Source organism: Xyrauchen texanus, chromosome 11 (genome assembly GCF_025860055.1).
Source record: "Xyrauchen texanus isolate HMW12.3.18 chromosome 11, RBS_HiC_50CHRs, whole genome shotgun sequence".
In the NCBI taxonomy this organism is placed as follows: domain Eukaryota; kingdom Metazoa; phylum Chordata; class Actinopteri; order Cypriniformes; family Catostomidae; genus Xyrauchen; species Xyrauchen texanus.
The window spans coordinates 43,879,571-43,902,780 of record NC_068286.1 but is presented as its reverse complement, the minus strand read 5'-3'; the positions used below and the strand labels follow the sequence as shown (position 1 = coordinate 43,902,780).

At 38.0% G+C, this 23,210-nt stretch overlaps 1 protein-coding gene across 1 annotated transcript in view; it reads left to right on the top strand.

The window, feature by feature from the left end:
* Positions 1–6,762: 6,762 nt before the first annotated feature.
* ndst3 (N-deacetylase/N-sulfotransferase (heparan glucosaminyl) 3) overlaps positions 6,763–23,210 on the top strand; it is an 85,675-nt gene continuing 69,227 nt past the window's right edge. The window contains exons 1-2 of the mRNA XM_052137392.1: positions 6,763–7,069; positions 10,233–11,505. Coding sequence (XP_051993352.1) covers positions 10,522–11,505 — 984 coding nt within the window. The 5' untranslated portion in view covers positions 6,763–7,069; positions 10,233–10,521. The remainder of the gene's footprint in view (positions 7,070–10,232; positions 11,506–23,210) is intronic.

Here is a 23,210-nt window from a genome sequence, read left to right as displayed (position 1 = left end):
TATTAGAAGAAATGGTGATGTTTCACAGTGGCAAATCATCTTATTTAATGTGTTGCAATCATCTGATTATAAATTACTGTACATAAAAAAAGGTAAAATATCATTTAATGTTTAGTTGCATTGCTTTCAATATAGCAAAGGGTGAAAATAATTTACAAATCTCTCATTTTGTTTTCATTTGTATTTTTCATACGGTCCCAACTTTTTCAGAATTGGGGTTGTAGGTATAGAAAAATATATTGTAATTATATTGAAAAATATTCAGGTATTTGCAAACATATATTTAGTCTGAGAGTGTAGGAAGTAGGCATGGACACGGATAGTTGACATTCGGTTAACCGCCTGACGTTCCTCTATTCAAATACTAAAATCACTATTTGGTAATTCTACACGTGCAATACAGGTCTTCAACCAATCAATGATGTTTGTCAGAACACACTGAGTTTGAGTCAGTTTTGACATGATTCCATGTTGGTTTTCACCAAGGAAAGTTTCACCATTTGATTTTAAACCGTTTAAAAAAATCAAAGCACCCGAAGAGTTTATTTAACCACAGCGGCATTAACTCCGCGCACATGATAATACTTGCATTCGCTCCATCACGCAAAAGCTGCTCGGGCAGAACACATATATAAGCGGCAATTTTATTATTTTTGTTTGAGTTTAATGTGAGGTTTTATCATTTGAAAATCTATGTATTGTGCTATTTAGGCTCATAGCTCACTGTACACTTTACATGCTGCTATTTTGAGTGTTTGAGGAAATTCCATTGCATTAAACATTCTTTATTCCCGCATCCCGACTCCCGAGTAACCGCGCACATACCTAGTAGGAAGTTTGACTTGATTGCATCATTCACAGTACCTCATGTGAGTGGGCGGTCGCTGAAGAGCTAGTTTGCCACACTTTGTTTGTCATGATTCTCTGATTGGTGGAGCGTTTCTCCTTAAAAAAATGGTAAGCTGAAATAATACAAACTAAGGGATTTAACAGAAGCATATGCCATCGATTATCAACCTCAAAGCTCATGCTAGGTCTGTCTTCAAAGGTCTTTAAGTTATCGTTAATAATGTTTTTGCCTTTGGAAAAAATGTATGAGACTTTTACTTCCGGATCCCGACTGTTGCGCAATATGCTATCCAAAGCACACCCTCCATCATCATTAAATAATTTTACTGGTTGAGCAAATGTGTTGCCATTCAAACAAACAGAGCATCCTTTGTATAATGCCGCAGAACTTTTCTGAAACTTTTTCAGAATTTTTTTTATAGATATCTCTGCACATTAAACTGGGATAGCACATTTATTTTAACACTGAAAAAAATCACACACATCAACTTTAATGCTTTAAACTTTCCACCAACACTGCCTAACAATGCACTGATTCCATTCAAACTTTGTTTTGTAGATAATTTCAGCCTTAGGTGTGCTATCTATTTTTGCTCTTGCAATTGTTTTTCTCTTTTAGCTAGATTACTCTAGATTAAATACCCATTTAAAGTGCTTGTCAAGGATGACTTGAAAACACTCAAAAACGTTATGAGAATGTTTCCTATATAAGCGTGGCTGATTTGCTGATGGAAAATGATGTGCGTGATAGTTGTTGGCTGTCATAGTGATGCTATCTTTTCACCAATCAAAATGCAGGTAGGGGATGACAAGAAATGTATCTCTGCGTTAGACAGCTCTATATCTTATGGCCTCAATTATAGCACAGCGTGTTAAGCTTTTATTCAGAAGTGTGTGTGTGTGTGTGTGTGTGTGTGTGTGTGTGTGTGTGTGTGTGTGTGTGTGTGTGTGTGTGTGTGTGTGTGCGTTTTCTGACAGTGTGAAAGAGAAGAAAGACATGAATCAACAGTAATACCTAATACCTTGACAACAAGCAGTGAGTTTTGAAGCCTTGATTGCAAGATCACACAGTAGTGACGTTCATGTGAGGGCTCAGAGATTGCATGCGTGTCTGTGAAATAGAAAGAAAAAAAAAGAGTTGCTACTATATCCTTGTTGTCATAAAAGGTGTCACTTTTGACACTTTCAATTAATTGTCGTATTCATGCGAATTGAGCATCATCTGATCTGCATCATTCTAGATGGATGTCCACAAACCCCTATCCATAACTGGAGGAACACTAAGTGATGTCTGTCACACAACAGAGCTGTTCACTGAACTGAGCCTTTGACACAATCTCTTTTGTCATCTCCGGCCCTAGTCTGATCCTGGTGAAGCTGGTCAACCAAGATGTTTTTGCTGATTAAGCTATTTAAGCAGCCTGTTGTGGGACTATCACATCAGCATCCCATTCTGGGGACTTGTATCCAAAACACAACATATGCTGGTTGCCAGCTGTGTTGGTGTTTTCAGAGGGGATCACATAATAAATAGATGTATGTGTCGCTTTCTGTGTATTTACAGACTTTATTATTTAATGAGCATGTACATTTTTTTCACTGCTAATATCTGAAGTTTATATTTTGAGTGTGTGTGTGTGTGTGCGTGTTCGTGCGCGTGCGTGTGCATGTGTGTGTGTGTGTGTGTGTGTTTGTGTGTGTGTGCGTGCTTTTTAAACAGTATTAAATGAGTTCTCATGTAGGCTGGGACCTTGCTGGCTGATTTTCCTCATATCCGGTCCAACTCATCCATTACATAAAAATGTAATTATAATTTTAGTTTTGTAAAGAAATGCATACATAGGCACAATTTGGATTCGTACTAAACTCATTTCAAACATTGAAGCATTAGCCTTTAGATCAATAGATTTTAAAATGATTAGAAGCATAAATCCTGTCAAGTGTGCCCAAACTTTTTAGCAACCTAAAGCATCAGTGAAACAGTATTAAATGCATTTTTATGGTTTGCAGGGAGTAAAGTAAATGTGTTAACGACTGTGGGGGGCTCAGCTGCTCGGGTGGAGTTTGGAAGTTCATAATTCCCAATCATTTTCTTTTCTCAATGTGGAGGATGGTTTGTGATAAGTTAAAGAGTTGCTCCTATTGGGTTTAAATTCAAACGGTTGACTTGAGTGCCACACAATGGATCCATAGACAGCGGAGGAGCCTCAATTAGAATAACAAATACGAGCAGGGTTTCTTCTGTCACACACACAATTACTCTCTCTCTCTCTCTCTCTCACACACACACACACACACACACACACACACACACACACACAGAGTCATTCAAAGTGCACTCTCTGTCTCACTCACACACAATTTTCACACATATTCCCCTCTGCCTCTCGTTTGTGGTCTCACTCTCACACTCGCATACACCTCTTTCTCTCTCTTTTATCATTCTCTGGACTCTATAGAACAGAAAACAATAGGTAGTAAATAATCAAATTAAACGCATGTTTTAGCAGAGAGCTGCTGGAAGTATTCAGCCCCATTAGCTCCAGAAAGGAGGCAGTGAGAGGGGGAGGAATGGACAGGGAGGGAAACAGGAATGGAGAGGAGTGGTGGGAGAGCGAGAGGAAGGAGAGCTGAACACTTGCCAGACCATCACATTTGGCCCAAATGAGGCATACACTAATGCTGCCTCTTCAGAGTATCTAAGAACTGTGTGTGTGTGTGTGTGTGTGTGTGTGTGTGTGTGTGTGTGCCAATGCCTGTTTCATTTTGTGTTAAACCTCAAACCGTTCAGATGAGACATTTTAAGCAGAAAACTAAAGTCCTACTCACTGAGATCAAACTGAGTGTATCCAAAAGACCACAGGCAGAGCCACAGTGTTAGGTGAAATCTAAAATGGCTCTCTTATTTGACTGTGCATAAAAAAGAGGGACACCAAAAACAATTTTATCATGTAAAAAAAATTATTATGCACATCAGCTTTAATACAGGTTCTCAACAAAAATCATAAAGAAAAAAAATCACAAAAACATTAGCACACTGTTAATTGCTTTTTAAAACACTGTAATGTCCATGTCACTACACGATCATGTGACATTTCAAACTATACATGCCCTTCACCAGACAACTTTACTTAAACCACCAGTTATAATTTAAATAAGGGTTCAAGCTTTTTTTGTTCATAGAGAAATATGATGGATGGATCTCATCACACTTCATATAACATAAGTTACATTGTAATTACATTAGTAATAGCCTAATGAACTATATTTACCTACCAGTATTTAATATGTAATGATTTTCTGTAACTGCTTGTAATTGTTCAAATTGCTTGTATCGAGTAATTAATTCTCAGAGACCTATAAAAATTGCTTGTTTACAGCAATTAAACTAGATTTTTTTCTTTTCTTTTCTTCATTAAAAATGATATATCAACTCTAAAACTGCAGATAACATGAGCTTTTACTCATTACAACAGTATTGGTGGTGGGGGGGTTGGGGGGGGGGTGCATATTGGATGTCCCAGCTTGCTAAAGTCATCCAATAGTCACAAAATGTGCTTAAAAGTCCCATAAACTTCCATTGTTTTCTGAAGTCCCACACACTTCACCCCAATCAAAATATGCCTAAAAATGAAGCTTTTCATAATCAGTGGCTTCCTAAAAATCAACCTGTTCTCATTCCCTAAGTGTCCAAGTTTGACGCTTCTGCAGAGGGCGTCCGCGTCTGCATGATGACACCAAAGGTGCCCCAGTCGTCCTCTCATTGACGCGGTGAGAAACCCCATCATGTTCCAAACCATACGATTGCATTGAGTGAAACTGAAGGTTTTAATCGGTAAAAATGTCCCTCCTCCGTGAAGGCATGATATGTCATCCTGATTCTACCGGCACATCTCATTCAAAAATACATGAACATGCAACATGAGGTCGTTGTAATTGGTCACAAGACACCTGAGAGCCAGTGGCATAATCGCTGAGTCTCTGACGTCAAACATGTTTCATTACGCTTGAGGCGGCAATATTTTCAAGTATTATAACGAAACATGCAGGATGTGTTATGGTGGAGGCCGGGTGACCATGATTGGTGACTAAAAATGTACATTTAAGTTTGTTCTTCACATAAAATGATCGTAAGACTCGGAATACACCCGGAATGAAACGGGTCACTTCAGCAGTGCAGGATGTGTACAGACTGATTAAATCTCAACCACTGTAAATAATTGTTTCTGATTTCAAATTAAATTAAAATTGTACTTCAAAGTATAATTAAACGATGCTACAATTCTAGTGCCCATTGCCTCCGTCAGCTGACATCAGAGGTTTCATGTTGAAAAGAACGCCCTTGCCGGATGCGTTGTAAAACTGACGCTAGAGGGCGCATTTGGCGTCTGTAGCTTGACACACAAGGCTCTTGCGCTTGCGTCAGTCTTTGATGCCTTGGGAGTGAGAACGTGTTGCAACAACACAATCACAATAAATATATAATCAATCTCTATATGCATCTGTCTTTGAGGGTTACTAGTAAACAATTACAGTAGTTAATAATATGATTATTATAATAGGCTAATAATAATTATTATTATTATGGTACAATGGGTCTAAAGTCTCCATGGGGTAAAAGGCTCCATTGATTTTATTTTCTCCCAAAATGCTAAATAACAACAAAAACTACCACAGAACTTTCTTAAACAACTGTTTGTCACTATACACTGCAAACATTTCCTGATCCATGAAATCTTTGAGTGTGATGTCTAAAAGTAGATTTTGAGGCAATTTGATCTAACTTGTATTCTTTTTTTATGTAGCGAATGAAAATCCCTGAAATGAACACCTTTCCTCTGAGACAAAAGACTTATCACTTTCAGTTTTGTTTAAGGTCATTAAATCAATCATTTTTCAAAAACTGTCCAATAAATGTAAGCGCAGCGTAGTTCTAGCGGGAAGACTAGCAGCTGTACATCATCGCACCATTAGCTGGGTAATTCCCAGCCAATCGCATGTAAGCCGTTGCTTTATAAGTCTGCTCACAATATCACATTGCTGTTTCAGTGTGCTAACATGGCAACCTCCACCACCCCACCACCACCAGTTGAGTCCCGTCCTGCACGGGGGTAGGCTCCTCGTCCCTGCCTCCTATCTCCGGCAGGATATGACGGTTCCGAGTACAACTTCTTCGGACCGCCAGACGGGCTTACTCCAAAGAGAGACATTACGTTTCTGTTTTATATTCATCAAATAAATGTCATCTTAAATCTCACTCAAGTCTGCAAGTCTTCCTGATAGAAGTGTAAGGATAGTTTTTGGGGTAAAAAGTCCCCTTTTGCAGGGGCTAAAGGACCCTATTAAATTTTTCTTAAGTTGGGGGGGGGTAGATTTGTTCTGAAAAATGTTCAAAGTGGACTCACATTGACTAATCCAATCATAACAGGGATTATTTCATTTATAGAATCCTTGAGATGTAATAAAATGCCAAATGAGTTTGAAATTAACAGGAAATGGTTGACTTCTTCTGAAGTAGTTTTTTTTATTTAGCATCAACTTAATTTGTTACTCAAAAAAAGGATCTTGCTGTCTCAAAATTATTTGCGTTAGTTGACAAATTGTGTCCTGTAACTATTGCCCCAGTATCTACATAATATCACTTTAAACCCCCTAGGGGCCCTTTAAAAAATGGTTGGTGAGAGAGACTTTTTTATTTTATTTTTTTAATGTTCTTACTGTTCCTTTCACATAAATTATGTTGCTCCATCAAAGAAAAGAAAAAAAGAAAACTGTCCATAATGGGTGCCTTTAGCCCCATTGTACTCTCTCTCTCTCTCTCTCTGTCTCTCTCTCTCTCTGAGTGTGTGTAGGTGAGCTAAAGCAGAGTGAGCGGCAGTCCTCTCTTCAGTCAGTGGTGACAGTGGAGGGGAGTCGCAGAAGCGCATCTCTCCGGATATTCTCTTCAGTTCGTCTTTTGAGCGCTTCTCCTGTCTCCAGTCCTTTCTCTCGTCCTTTCTGTCCTCTGCTCCTTTAATCCGTGCCGCATTAAAAGAAAGGGAAAAAGGGGGAGAGGGCGCAGAGAGAATAGTGCACCGGTCCCCTGAATCATTCCAGATGGCTGCCTCTGAATCACTGGATGAGATTGGGTTCTCGGGTTCAGAGCTGTAAGGAGCTGGTGCTTCGGAGAGAAAGGCGGCTCTGGTGTGACAACTCAGCAGTGCCTCAGGATCGGCTGTAGGTAAGAGAGCTCGCCGCCCGGCTGTTTATCGTGAACGTGGGGATTATTCTGAGTTACATGTGAAGTAGATAACTTTGCGCTGATTGTGGTGCTTAACGCGATGCTCTGTGCTGGAATGTCACGTTGCCGGTGCCTGATCGGACATGCTTTTGCGTAAAACGGTCGTGGCTTAATTCGCGATGTGTTAAACAGGATCGATGACTTTTATTCTAATGTAATTTCGCTTCTATTAGAGCGGTCACCAGTTTAAGAGTTAAAAAAAAAAAAAAAAAAACATCAGCGCGCCTAAAACACAAGCACATGTGTATAGGTATGTTTTGTTTTCAATGTATAACCTATGTCCAACATATTGTTAACAGTTCTTTATCGTTTTAACAGTGTCAAAACATTTTTTGATTACAATTAATATTTTATTTTGTAATTGTTTAAAATTATTTTGTTATTATCGTTACATGTTGAGGCAATATTTATTTAATAAAACGAACAAAGGTCTGTATTTTAAAGTAGCCAAGGTTTTTCGGTTTTCTTTTTACTTTTATTTCTTTTATTTTTTTTTAGAATTAGACTATTGCTGGCAATATATACTATACTTATACTCTGTACATTTAAAATAGAAAATGTATTCCATTTGGAAATTGGAAATGTATTTAATCCATCATGAGAGAAGGGAGCCAAGATATGACACAAGTGTTCATATTTGTGAGTATCACTAGTATGCATGTAAGTTAATGTAGACTAAACATCTCACCTCTGTCAATGTTTCCCTGTTCAAGGAAGCGCCGCCTCGTGGGGAAATACACGCGCGTGCGCGCGCACATACACACAAACAACACACAGCTGGCGAACTACTCTGATCTTGCTAATTATTACGTTTTTAGTAAGCATGACAGAGCAGTAAAATATTACCAAAAACGCACGCACTTAAAAAGTAATTCATATTCGCATGTAATTCATGTTCTTTTAATTATGTACTCCGATATAACACTGAGTGTGACAAGTTACACACACACACACACACACACACACACACACACACAAACAAACAAACAGAGAGAGAACAAGTATACTTGTGGGATGATATATTGCTGTGCTAATTTAGAAAGAATCAATGCAGATTATGATATCTGTTTATTTTCTTATTAATAATAATAATAATAATAATAAATAACTATTGCTGCCTACAGTATGTAATGTGTGTGCCTGTGTGAATGTATTTGAAGGGAAATAAAAAGTATTCACTTTAGCCGACATCCCTTGTTGAACTAATGTTGGAAACACTTTATATGAAGCCTATTTTTATAATGCATTGTAGACATTATAGACCATTTCAAGAATGTAAACAAAAACAAAGGATTTTGAACGGTCCAGACGTATTTCCGGATCCTTTCAACAAAGTGTTTTTTCAAGGTAAGTCGGTCCACTCGGCGGGCGTTTTTGAAACTTCCTTGTGCTGTTTTAGCAGCTATTTTTCTCTGTAAACAAGCGGCATGAAAGTGCAGCTCTTATCTGCTTGAGTGGGGAAAGACAGGGATCTCCAAAACGGTTGGTCAAGATTACGATAAAAGAACATATTTCAAATTAGCAGTAAAATCTGACAACACTGTGTGGCTTCACTCAAGCTGTCGGCCACGATGCATGCTCCAACTCTCTACCCACTCTGTTCCTGGACCTGTAAAGACGCCAGCAGGTAGAGACCAGTCTCCCGAGCAGAGGCGCGCTTTGTGCTTAAAGCAGTAGCGATGAGGCTCTTCATTGGGATCAAGAGAGCCTGGGTGACGATGATCCACGGGAAGGGTGTATCGTTCCATCACAACTGGTATAATAAATTGTGTTTCTTTACCACAGATTGCGCTAAAAACGCAATTATACCATCTTGTATAGCTAACTCGCATGCATGTTCTCGAGTTGATTGACAGGTGATTTCTGTATCTAAAAGGTGATTGTCTATTTTACCTGTAAGGCGGGTTGACCATTGACTGCCGTTGGGCATTCCAATTTCTCCCATTCATTTTTATAGAAGTGGACCGTCTCTGCTAAATAGTCTCTGTTTTGACAAGCAGGAAACGTTCATGGAACAATGACGTCACTTGACATCACTAACTAACAGTCCTTGAAATGGTCTATAAATGCATTATAATGCATTTGTAATTTCTCATATAATATGTTGTAACTCCTCATAAATCATTGTAACCACAATTATAATACATTACAATACTTACCCATTCAGAGTAATACCTTAGAATGGAATGTATTATAACATGATCAACATTCAGTTTGTTCTGTTGAAGATATAGTGTATTATACATTATATATTTTTATATATACTGTATATTAGGTATGCTTTAAGGAAAGTGAGAAAAAAAATTCTTCTTAATAACATCCACAACATAATTGAATGTGGTTATAAGATATTGAAAGACGTGTTTTAACCATGAAGCGTTACAAATGAATGTGTGTGTTTATTATGTGCATTTTTTTTTCTATAAATTCTATTATATAAGATTGAAGTTGATGTCCTTGCTGTTGAAATACTTTGTATTGCATTACAATTTCTGAGGATAAAATTGGACGTTTATTGTGTTATAATGCATTATACTCTTTTAGGTATAACTATAGGTTAAGTGTAGGTTAAGTATTATAAGGTACTGTAACTGTAGTAACAATTATTAATGAGAAGTTATAACATTTTAAGATGTATAATGAGAAATTATATATGCATTATAATGCAATTATAATGCCTTTATAATGCATTATGCATATAGGCTTCATAGAAAGTGTTACCCAAAAGTTTTGTTTTATTGATGTGGAGATTGACTCATATACATGCAGTGAATGTGAGTTTGTGCGTGTGACACACTGTTGAGTCCCATTAGACTAATGATGGCTTTGTCCCTTAGAGGCACTTATGGGCTCCTATTGGCTCAGCCTTCAACTTCCTGTTTTTATACGGCCAATCACACACACCTCCCGGGATGTGTTGGCCACAGCTGGTGAAGTGTTGATTGAAAACAACCTGAAGGTTGACGGCTGAATTGCCCCTCAACAGCATCCATACACACCCCTGATGAGCACTTCTGTGAGAGACAAAAACACACACCTCTGAGATGCTAAAAGATCTACTAACAAATGAATTTGCTTGTCTTTTGTTTCATGTATTCTCTAGGTTTGTTGGAAGTCAGGCGAAATCTCAGGACATGGAGGGTTGTTAGTTCGATTAAGGAGTAAGAGAGTTGCTTTGAGCGCAGCTGCTAACTTCTGGTGAACATTTTGTCTCATTTGCAATCAAAAACTCCTTAAGTGGCCTGTAATTGGAAGCAAAATTGCCATTTTGTGAGATGGTCACATGACTGCAGCATGATTACCAAAAAAGCCAATTTGCAGCTTTAGCCCTGCTCAGTGAACAATCAGAGACTCCCACCCACACACACTCCCACACATGTGCGCCGTTTGCCATGAATCTGGCCACCAAGCTGCGGAGGAATTTGAGGAGGCTGGTCATCCTCCTCGCCACCTTCTGTTTTGTCAGTGTTTTAGTCTCCGCCTACTACCTTTACACAGGCTCCACCCAAGAACTGGACCTCGCAGACCGCGCCATAGGTCCAGACTGTGCCGACCTCCGTGTGCTCCCCTTCCGACAGTCAGAGCCTCGGACGGCTAAACCTATTGATCCATCCCGTAAAGACCCAGTGGTGCTGGTGTTTGTGGAGAGTCAGTATTCTCAACTAGGACAGGACATCATAGCCATTCTTGAATCTAACCAATTCCGCTACCATGCCGAAATCGCACCAGGTAAGGGTGACATCCCACCACTAACACACAAAGGCCGTGGACGCTATGCACTAGTCATCTATGAGAATCTTCTCAAGTATGTTGGAATGGACGCATGGAACCGTGACCTGCTGGATAAATACTGTGCAGAATACAGTGTTGGTGTCATCGCATTTCACCGTGCTAGTGAAAATTCTCAGCCTGCACTGCAACTCAAGGGTTTCCCTCTGACATTAAGGACAAATGTTGCACTTCGAGACTGCTGTGTAAACCCACGCTCTCCTCTACTCTACATAACACGGGCAGAAGAGGACAGAGGGCAATTACCGGGAGACGATTGGACTGTCTTTCAGTTCAACCACTCCACGTATGAACCAGTGCTCTTGGCTAAAACTCGGACCAGTGAGAGTGGGGCAGCCCAAATGATACCTGGTCCACATGGTCTCCATGCTACAGTTGTGCAGGACTTGGGTTTGTTTGATGGGGTGCAGCGTGTGTTGTTTGGTCACGGGCTGAGCTACTGGTTGCACAGACTCATATTGGTGGATGCCATCGCCTATCTCACTGGCAAGAAGCTATCACGATCTCTGGAGCGGTATATCCTGGTTGACATAGATGATATTTTCGTGGGGAAGAAAGGGACAAGAATGAATGTAAATGATGTAAAGGTAAGAGGGGGGTTGAAAAGCATGGGTGTTAGTTTGAGAAAACTAAAAGCAAAGCAAAAGATGCTAGTGGAACAAAAAACAGGTTGTACAAGATAAAAAAAAAAAAAACATTTAATTATTTGATCATTTAAATGCTATCATTTAAATGGTGGATTTTGGTGCCCCACCAGAAACATTATCTGTAATACACACCAGGGCTTGACAATGACTGAACCATCACTTGCTCTATCAGGCAACATTTGGAAAACATTTGGATTTTAGTGACATATGAAACACAGTTGTCGATTTGCAGTTAGTTTTTCAGCAAAAAGTGCATTTGTGAATTTATATGTATCATGGAGTTACCATCTTTTTTTTTAAAGGAAACATTTACATTTAATCAATATATATATATATATATATATATATATATATATATATATATATACTCAGTGTTGGGGAGTAACAAAATACATGTAAAAGGATTACATATTTAAAATACAAAATATAAGTAGCTGCATTCCAATACAGCTGCCTTTTAAATAATTGGTATTTAGAATACAGTTACATTCAAAAAGTATTTTGATTACTGAACAGATTGATTTGCATTTTATGGTAACTTGTTTCATTTAATATTTAGTCCTTTCATAGATGGAAAACATTTATAAATGATGTGATCCAAAGTGCATTTGAACAGCGGTGAAACACTTTCTTATGATGTGTTACATTCATACGAGCAGACAGAGAAGTACGTTTGAAGTAAGTTTGGAGCAGAAGAAATAGAAATAAAGCTTGTGTAAATTGTCAGCTTTACGCTAAGCTAAATGCTATTTCTAGCCATTTTACATGCACATGTTACCAGACACGATCATATTTTTTTTTATCAAGAAAATTCACATTAGATCATAATTTTTTTTTTTCTAGTAAGAACTGTGATATTAGAATCGGATTTCTGATAATAATAGCTTTTTTGCTATTATTTGCTGTAAAAATATCAAAAAATCCTTAAAACAAGATAAATCTGATTTATCTTGTTTTAGAAACAACACTGCATAAGATATTTCGGTTTTTCAGAGAATGTATTTTTAATATGTATATTTTGTCTTACTGTAATGGCAGAGTTTTTATAGTCAAAACAAGTGAAATAATCTACCAGTGCTGAAGAAGTAATCCAAAGTATTTAGATTACATTACTGACATTGAGTAATCTAATGTAATACGTTACAAATTACATTTTACAACATGTATTCTGTAATCTGTAGTGGAATACATTTCAAAAGTAACCCTCCCAACCCTGTTAATAATTCAACCCTGTATATACTGTGTGTATATATATATACATATATATATATATATATATATATATATATATATATATATATATATATATATATATTATGGCTGTCAATCGATTAAAATGTTTTATCGAATGAAATACATGGTGTCCCGATTAATTAATCGCGATTAATCGTATTTAATCGCATATGCAAATATATGCTGAGAAAGCCCTCATATAATAATAATTCAATATATAATGATGAAATAATTGTACATAGTTATCTTTAAATATTTAACAATTATATATATATATATATATATATATATATAAAAATACAAAAATATTCAGATAATTAAAATACATTACATTCTTGTGGCAGAAGAGTTAATAATTGATAAGACAATACAAAAGCAGTTTTAGAATACAATGTATTGTTTACTACCATATTATTGATCTTAAATCAATCACTGGCACACAGTTCACAGCAATCCATTTCACAAGTGAATTTGTCAATCAGTTCGAGATTTATTATGAGGGCTTGTTTAAGGACCCGTCACACCTGCATCAGACATGCTTTTGTAGCGTTTCGGGTGCGTTGCGTCATAAACATAAATGTTTAGGTCACTGTATCAAGTTAAATATAGTTTAATACATAGAACACAGCTTGAGATCTCTTAGTTCGGATTTGCACTCCATCAAATGTTTTGAATGCAAGAACGTAACGAATGTCTGTGTTGTGCTGTCTGGTTGTTTTCTTCACTGTATAAACTGCATGTTACCACACAGCTGAAGTTTCACTTACTGCTCTCTGGAGTAAACAGGTGGTACTACAAGCTTGTATTTCTCAGGAATCTTCCTTATTATGGTCCGGGGGGGCATTGTGATTAAATGCGTTAATTTTTTTAACGTGTTATTTTTAATAAAATTAATCACACTGAGTTAACACATTAAATCGACAGCCCTAATATATATATATATATATATATATATATATATATATATATAAACACACAGTTTCACAGATTTCTAATCTGTTCCGACAAATCAAGAGACAAATCGTAGACCAAATAATGTGTTTTGATTGGCTGTGTGGGAAATTTGGATATTACAGCATTTGGTTTGTATTTAGTCCAAGTGACTCTTTGCAGGTGTTCATGTCTGATTTAGTAGGTGTGAATGTGTTTGTGTGGACAAAAAGGGAAGGTTGTGTGTGTGAGTGAGTGTTTGTGTATCACTGAATTAGAGTGGGTGTTTGAGTTGGCCTCAGTCAGTATAAAGAGGCTATTTACGGGGACAAGAGCAGTAAATGGTGTTCATTCTCTCTTTCACACACTCATTCATAATCTCATTTCCACGTTTGGCCCCTCTCTGTGGCTGTTCAGCAGATTGAAGGGCCGCTCACACTCCATTGTGAAATGACTTAATGACTTGCAGAGCTTTCAGTTTCAAGTGAATGCGCGTGAGTGTGTATGAATTAATGTGGACACTTAAGCATAACAATAGGAATATATGCACCAATAGGAGAGAGACACATCTTTCACTCTCATTTACAGTGGTTTAAACCGTGTCTCCGTGTCTCTTCCATGTAAATCTGAATATTTGTCCTAACCTGCCACGACTGTGTCAAGCAACAGAACATTTTGTCTATTGTTTGCTTTTTATTTTGATGGTGTCGCACCAGGTTACCCCGCATACTGTAAAATCGTATTGGTCCTATGTATTATTTCCAGGGACTATAAACGGTTCAAGGAGCGAAAACTAAAACCAAAAAACGATTTTTTTTTTTTTTCCAGTGTTAATTTTGTTCCAGTAATATTTCAATGAAACCAAAGGCCAAAGGGATCATAACAGTCAATTGTTCTTCAACCGTACCTCTTCATGTTGCCCTAAAAATTTTTATCTTGCTTTGATCCTGAAGGAAACTGCTGCATCAAACATTTCTTTGCATATTTGCCTGATATTTGGATTTGGCATGCTGAGAATGAAGACCTTTTTAACAACTATGTATAATTACTACATATGCATGTACGGTGAATCCAGAAATAAGGAAAATATTATTAGAGGTACAAAGTTAATTTCTCAGTTGTTTCAAAGTCTTCACTGAATTATTGTTAGATATGATGCATAATACAGATTTGATGCTGCCGAGTTTTGACTGAGAAGCAGATCTGTAATTAAAATGATACTTAACTGTTAGTTAACTGTATGCTTGTTATGATTTCTATGCTGATAATATATATATTTTTTATATATATTTATTTAAAAATGTTTTGCTTATTTTTGGTGAGGCACATGGAGGGGGTGGGGAGCTTGTTTTTACAGACCAGATTGCTTGTGAGATCTGGCAACACTGTAATTGGTATTTCATGCACACTGCAATTGGTAGAACAAATACTGTCATTTTAAAAAGAGCGTTATTAACCGTTCTTTTATTTTGTTCTAACCGGTAACCTTTTGGACAAGAGACTGGGGAACTTCTGAACCGGGCCGAAAAAATAAAGTTTTTGCTTAGAACCAATTGAAATCGTTTTTAGTCCCTGATTATATCATATGTCACATTACACAGCAGTTCGCATTAAGTATATGCAGCCAAATTGCTTGTCGCCGGAATCTTAACGCATCACGTCTGGATAGGACACAATCAAAACCAGTGTTTTTCTGGTTTTAGCAGACTTGTCTAACCAAAATGGCTTATATAAATCTCTTCTTTCATGAAACGTATATGCTTATTGTTTTGTTGTAAATAACCATTTGTTTACCATATTTATGTTGACTTATTTTGAAATCTTTTAATTAATGCATTGATTTGAAGTCAGCATGAGATGGCGTTTGCAAACCATTTTACTTCTGTGATCTGACATATTTCAAAGTGACACTTTATTCAATGAGAAAAATAAACGGAGAGTGTGACTTCCATCTGGAATTGATTAGATTAGAAAAAATGACAGAATGGAGCCAGTGCAGCTGGATGTGCTAGCTGTGGTCACTATAGCAGGTGGTTGGAGGGGAAGGGTTGAAAAAGTAAAAGGCATCAGACGTCAGAGGAAAAGGTTAGTAGTTTCAGAATCGGAGCAAGCTATTACATTTTTATCAAAGATTACAAAGCTGATTGACTCGTCAATTTGAAATAAATGAACCCATTGGACACAGGAAATGATGGTGCATTCTTTCTGATTGGCTGGGTCATTTCCTTGTTAGCTGTTCTTCAGTTTCAAGCAAACAGTCTTGGTGTAACAGTTAGAATTTCTCATGGTTTGGTTTGTATCATAGGTTTAGGGTCACGGTTTTGGTGCGGTTCGGTATTTGCTTTGTTGAGAAAAACTATTACTGCCAAAGCTAAAGAATACTCTATTTGGTAAACACTTCAACAGGTTTGCCCTTAATAAATATTATTAAGGGCAAGGAGTTTATAAATAATAATAAACTCCTTGTCTTTCCAGCCAACCCTGCTGTTGAACACAACATCACCGTGCGGCTGGGTCTAACTACAGTTTCGCCTTCCAAAACGGTCAGAAATCTAGGGGTAACCATTGACGATGAGCTAAATTTCACAGACCACATTTCAAAAACTGCAAGATCATGTAGATTTACACTCTACAATATCAGGAAGATAAGACCCTTCCTCTCTGTACATGCCACACAACTGCTCGTTCAGTCACTTGTCATAACTAGACTGGACTACTGTAACGCTCTCATTGCAGGCCTTCCTGCATGTGCTATTAGACCTCTCCAAATGATCCAGAATGCAGCAGCACGTCTGGTCTTTAATGAACCTAAGAGAGCACATTACAACACTCTTTGTCTCTCTCCACTGGCTGCTGGTTCATGCACGTATTAAATTCAAGGCCCTGATGCTAGCATAAAAAACAGTCACTGGGTCTGCTCCAGCATACCTAAAAACATTTATGCAGAGCTACGTTCCCACCAGAAGCCTGCGGTCGGTTAAGGAACGTCGCCTTGTCGTACCAAAACAAAGAGGCACCAAAACACTTTCCCGGACTTTCAGTTTCATCATACCACGGTGGTGGAATGACCTTCCCAACTCAATCCGGGAAGCTAACTCACTCTCTATCTTCAAAAAACGGCTAAAAACTCATCTTTTCCAAAAGTACTTAACCGGTCACTAAAAAAAAAAAAAAATTATTGATATTTCTTGTTGCATTTAAATCTGTTTTGTATACTATTTTGATGATAGTGAAACTTTGTAATATGGCACTTTTTGTACCACTGTCTCCCTAAGATGATTCGCTGATGTTTTTCCTCTTTTGTAAGTCGCTTTGGTTAAAAGCGTCTGCCAAATGAATAAATGTAAATGTAAATATCGTGGTATTATAACAGTAACCATAGTTTTACCATTCTGTTTGTAGTAAACTCTAGAGTAGTAACTGTCATGGTTACAATATATAGTAAAACCATGGTTACTACATAGAAACTACAGTATTACTCTTATAAAACAATGGTTAATTATATAAAAACTAAGAAAGAAATCAGAGGTGACAGAAGTCACATGGTTATTACAGTCATGGTTACTACAATATTACAATAGTTAAACCATGGTTAATTTTTGTCAGGGGCCTGAAATATTTTTTATAATTACTATATCATTAACATTTTAACTTAATACCTGCACTTTAACGTTACATGCATCAACATAAGTGCATTTCAAACTCAACTCAACATATATATTCACAATTCAGAAGCTGTACATCACTATTGAAGGAATAACCTTGCTATATAAATGGATATGAGAAGGGATGTTGTGATAATGCAGCTAGAGTATTTGAAATTCCACATGAACACCCCAAGCGCTTTAGTTATTGTTTCATGTCTGTCCGAATTAGCACTGAGTGCCTGCTTAAAAATGGAAGGGAGTGTGTGCAGTTTCAGCTCACCTGCGGCTCTGTGCGCACCACACGATATATTTCCCTGGGTGATGTCGGCATAAATGATTAATTATCGATGTATTACTATAATGGCATTTTAATGTCATTAATCAAAGTGCATTATTGACGCTTATGTGCGCGATATATTATAGCCATGCGAGGAAACAGGAAGAGCTCGCTCGCCTGTTTTAAACCCTCGCCGGGGGCTTCTCTATCGGCGGCTCATTTTCTCCGCTTGCCGTTTTCAACTACACACAACGTGTGCAAAGCTGTGATGTCATCAAGTTGACCAACGTGAAACACAGGCGGAGCGTGTCCATCTACAGAGCCATTCAGTTGCGTTAGCGGAGGTTGTAACTGTGCCTGTCTATTTGATGCTTTGTTTTCTTGGCCAAACCTTGTGCACCAGATGTGTCATTAAACTTGAGGTTGAACCGCATTGCCAATGCTTACCAAACTGTGGGTGGCAAACCGAACGGTTCGGGTTTTTACAGAGAACCGTTACACCCCTAATAAAGAGTGTGATGCCATTATACCCGAGTGGGTACATGTTTAATTTCCACATGCAATGTTCTCAGAGAAAGGTTAGTGGCTTAACACGTGACACCTCCCCAGATGTTGTTAGCTAAGAATGTGCACTGTCAAATTCTTCCCGATTGGTCTGAGCTAATTTAGACTTGGCAAATGAGGCTGCTGTAAGATGGAGGTTCTGGAGGGGGTGCTCAGGGAGAGAATTAGAGCTAGTCACTCTGGAGCACGGCTGGAAATGTCAGCGGAAAATTTGTGAAGGATTCTAGGGGAAAACAAGATGTGTTGTGATAGGGGAGAGAAGTGGGAAGGCTTTGATCCACCAGCCATTGTTTTAGCCACTGTTAGTGCTGGTTATAGACAAGCGTCAGACTGAGTATGGCAGCATGTCAGAATCCAGAACAGGTGCATGTGTTTGTGCATGTGTGTGGAAAGGCCAATGCTAAGCCAGTGGAATGAAATGTCAGATAAGAGCTAATCAATGGAAACCCATGGTAAATTGGCAATGAGGTTACAAAGCGACTGTATGTGTGTTGAGTAGGGGTGGGTCCCTATAGTCGGTTAGTGAGGTCGACTAGATAATATAGATTTTTTTCTTATATATTTTAGTTTGTAATTTTGATATTTTCAGCGCCAGTACTTTAATTAGCATGCTGACAGTTAGTGCTTTACTTTAGTTGTAATAATAATAATAATAATAATTCCTTGCATTTATATAGCGCTTTTCTAGGCACTCAAAGCGCTTTACATAGTATAGGGGGAATCTCCTCAACCACCACCAGTGTGCAGCATCCACCTGTAAGACAGTTTGCATGGTAAAACCGTCTGAGAAAGGTTGTGTCTCCAAAAATTCTCTCATTTTACTTACCCTTACACCATCTCAAACTAATATGAATTTCTGTGTTCTGCTGAACACAAACAAAGATATTTAGATATTTAGATATAAGCATATATGAGGTGTTTTTGTCCATACATTGTAAGTTAATGGGGTTCAAAACATTCAAGGTCCAAAAAGGAGATAAAGGCTGCAAAATATACGCAGTGTAAACAAACAAGACCCAGTGTTGCCGGGTTCACGGTTAAATCTTTTTGGGATACTTTTAAAATGTTCCGCAGTCCCCAAAAGGTTGATGTTAATCACTAGAAAGTGAAGATGCAATGTCTTTTTGATGTATTATGATATTGAGTACTTGGCAACCACGAGCAGCGTCAAACAATCTCTATCTTGAAGCTTTCACTGTGTTCCAAACGGGCCAGATGTCAAGATTTATAGTGAATAAAGAATCCCATTTTTGTCTGATTCTAAGCCAGAGCAATCTTTTGGCTTCAATTAAGTGACTTTAATCCATGGATTACTTTTATACTGCCTTTATGCCCTTTTTAGAGGACTATTTTGGCTTACATTGAATGGACAAAAACACCTCATGCATCCTTCAAAATAGAGGTCTGCAATCCCACAGAACTCCCCAGGTTCCACAGGACCCGATTAGATTTCTTGGGGCGTGTGATTACATTTCCAGCTTGAAGGCTGGTGCGAACGGTACTTCTATGAGTCGTGGGCAGGAGCAGACAGTTTAATTAGACATGATGCATCTAATTTCATTATTTTGCTTTACAACTAATTTATTTTTGATAATGACAAACATAAAATATGACTTTAAATAATATCATAAATTATCCTCCCTGCCCAGTAGGTGGAGATATGAACGAATAATGTGAATCACCAAGGAGAAAGTGAAAGTGAAGTAAAAAGGACTTAAATATTGATCTGTTTCTCACCCTCACCTATCATATTGCATCAGAATATATGGATTTAACCACCAGAGTCATCTGGAGTACTTTTATTTTGGGGCTTCAAAATGTTGGCACCCATTCACTTGCATTGTATGGACCTACAGAGCTGAGATATTATTCTAAAAATCATAATTTGTGTTTAGCATATGAAAGAAAGTCATACACATCTAGGATATCATGAGGGTCAGTATTGGGTGAGAGAATTTTATTTTTGGGTGAACTAACCTTTTAAGACCAAGTAGTCGAATAGTTGTTCAGGCAACCCAACATCTAGACAAGTTTAAAAATATGTAGTTAAGGACATTCCTAGTGTGTAAGAGAATTTCACTTGGTTTGTTAGAAACCACCAATTATCCTTGTGGAGATACGAATCATACAACAGTCACTTTTTTAGCTATTTCATTTGTTCCAGTAATATAACATTCCCCTTTGTCATAAATGCACAATGAGACTGTCTGTATTTTTTGAGAGTGTATGGACAAAAGCTGTGCTTTTTCTATTCAAGAGAGAAAGTGAGTGGAACAAGAGCAAAAGGGAGAAAGAAAACCTGTGTGCTTGAGATGTAGATGTTGTAGATTAGAATGTCACTCTTAGTGACTGGTTGCCATATCTCCCATCAGCCCATGGGGCTGACTGAAAAAAACAGAAGACACCAGTGACAAATGACTCAATGCGCATTTGCACACACTCACACACACAAATGGGATTTACCCTGTCTATGTGAATGTGGATTCCCCAAGCAGAGGTTCTGCTGAAATTGCAGTTAAAGTGACCTTGTGTTGGCGGTTGTGTAATTTTGTCAGGGCTGTGGGTATGTGGAACTCTGTCGTCGGGACTGTTTTGTATGATGTGTGTAGGGATGTTAAAGTACTGATTAGTCAATACTTGAAAATAAAATAAAAACCTGTAATGATACCAGGCTTTATGCAGTATCAGTAGTCCAAATTTCCTCATGATGGCGTGGTTACCTCAATCCGGGTAGTGGAGGACAAGTCTCAGTTGCCTCCGCTTCTGAGACCGTCAATCCGTGCATCTTATTACGTTACTTGCTGTGCATGCCACCGTGGAGACTCACAGTACGTGGAGGCTCATGCTACTCTCCGTGTTCCACGCACAACTTACCACACGTCCCATTGAGAGCGAGAATCCCTAATCGAGACCACAAGGAGGTTACCCCATGTGACTCTACCCTCCCTAGATACAGGGCCAATTTGGTTGCTTAGGAGACCTGGCTGGAGTCACTCAGCATGCCCTGGATTCGAACTCGCGACTCCAGTAGTGTCAATATTCACTGAGCTACCCAGGCCTCTAACTGAATGCTTTTAAATGCCAACATGTATATAAGCACACGCTCTGTAGAGTACTTGCACCTTGCGGTAATGCTGCTTGCATGATAAATGTCAAATGCACTTCCTGGTAAAAATGGCCATCTTGGTGAGGTATTCTTGTAAACACAATCACAACAAGCAAGACAAAAACTGTGCATTAGCCCTTGCAGTGTAAATGCAGCCTAACAGACCTACTGTATATGCTATATGTATACGCTACTGTATATTATGCCCTTAACATTAATCCAACATCAGTATTGACAAGAAAAGACAAAACCTACACTACTTTTAAATGTACTTTTATACTATATTTGGGTATCATGACAGCCCTAGTTGTGTGTTTAAGACAGCTGTATAACTGAGAGCATGTGTGCATTACTGAACTCATCTAAATGTAACAATAATGGTTTATGGAGTTATGAATTGTATTATGTACACTTTAGGACTAGGTGAGATATACGAGATATTCAGGAAAACTTTTCCTGCCAATATACATTTAAACAACATCACAAATATACACTGTATGTGTATATGCAAATGTTTACATGTGGTAAGATCTAAATGAACTGGTTTGATTCAAGTCAGAAATGTTATTTAACATGTCTGAATTAACCTGATTACATTAGGTGACAATAAACTGGTGTCCAATTCCTTTTTGCGCTGCATGCTCTGGTGCTACTACACAAATTACATGGTTTAGAAAGTTCTTGTCGACTGCCCAGTGCAGACAGCCTCAAGCCATTGCAGTGCGTTGCGTCAACAGATGCACCTGGTGTATAGGGTGTAACAAAACAAATGTAAGGGTTAGATTGAGTAGAAATATCATCTAACACCCTGTCTACACCAGATGCGAGTGGTGCGTCACTTTGCGAAAAAGCAATAGAACCCCATTATAATCAATGATGCTGTCTTCACTGGAAGCGTCCATTGCAGCAGGGCGATCTGGCAGAAAATGGGTGTCCTGTTCCATTTTGCACTGCACACGCTAGCACTATTGCTGCCAATAACACAGAAAAACTGTTTAGAACGTTCATGTTCACTGTTATTTCCTTCCTCAACATTATAAATTAAAGATTCTGCCCTGCTGACACCCAACAGTCTAACAAAATCAGGCATAAAGTGCTCCGATAAGATCTGCGCTCCTTGCCCGAAGAACATTTCAACATATTTGTTACATTAATTTAAATAGCCATGAGAATAGTAGTACTCTAAAGTAGAGGTCGACCGATATATCGGTTTTGCCGATTAATTGGCACTGATAACGATTTCTGAAACTATCGGTTATCGGCAAAAATCCACACCGATAATTTTCCATTGTATCCGGCGCTAGAGCGGCTGGGAAGGGCGCGCTGTTGTTATACAGTATGAGAGCGGCCTCTAGAGGTGAAAATAAAACTATCACTGATGCCTCGTGGGGGTTGTTTTGACACGTGAAACTGCACGTTGAATGCAGCGGAACATTGCATGGAGCTGAACAATGCAGATTTAAAACACCAACAACTAAAAGTTATGTATACAGTACACGTTGTCATATCATTATAAAGTAATTCATTTCTTAGATGCTAACATTAAAGTTAACCTCATGCAGTTAGAACAATGTGACAAAAAACATGCAAGTCCTACCCAAATATTTAAATAAAATATATTACCATCTATTTGCATTAGTTTATATCCAGTCACGTTTATGCTTTAGCCAGCTAAGTTGTATATTTAAAGATAGTGAGAGATTTGAGAAAAATATCTTCATGCAGTCAAGAGAAACGTATAAAAAAATGTATTAATTAATTAATAATTAATTTATTATCCTCACAGTAATACGTATATTTGTCATTTTGATTAGATTATCATCGTGTAATCATAAGTGATCGGTGTGTGTGTGTATGTGTGTGTGTGTGTGTGTGTGTGACGAGATTC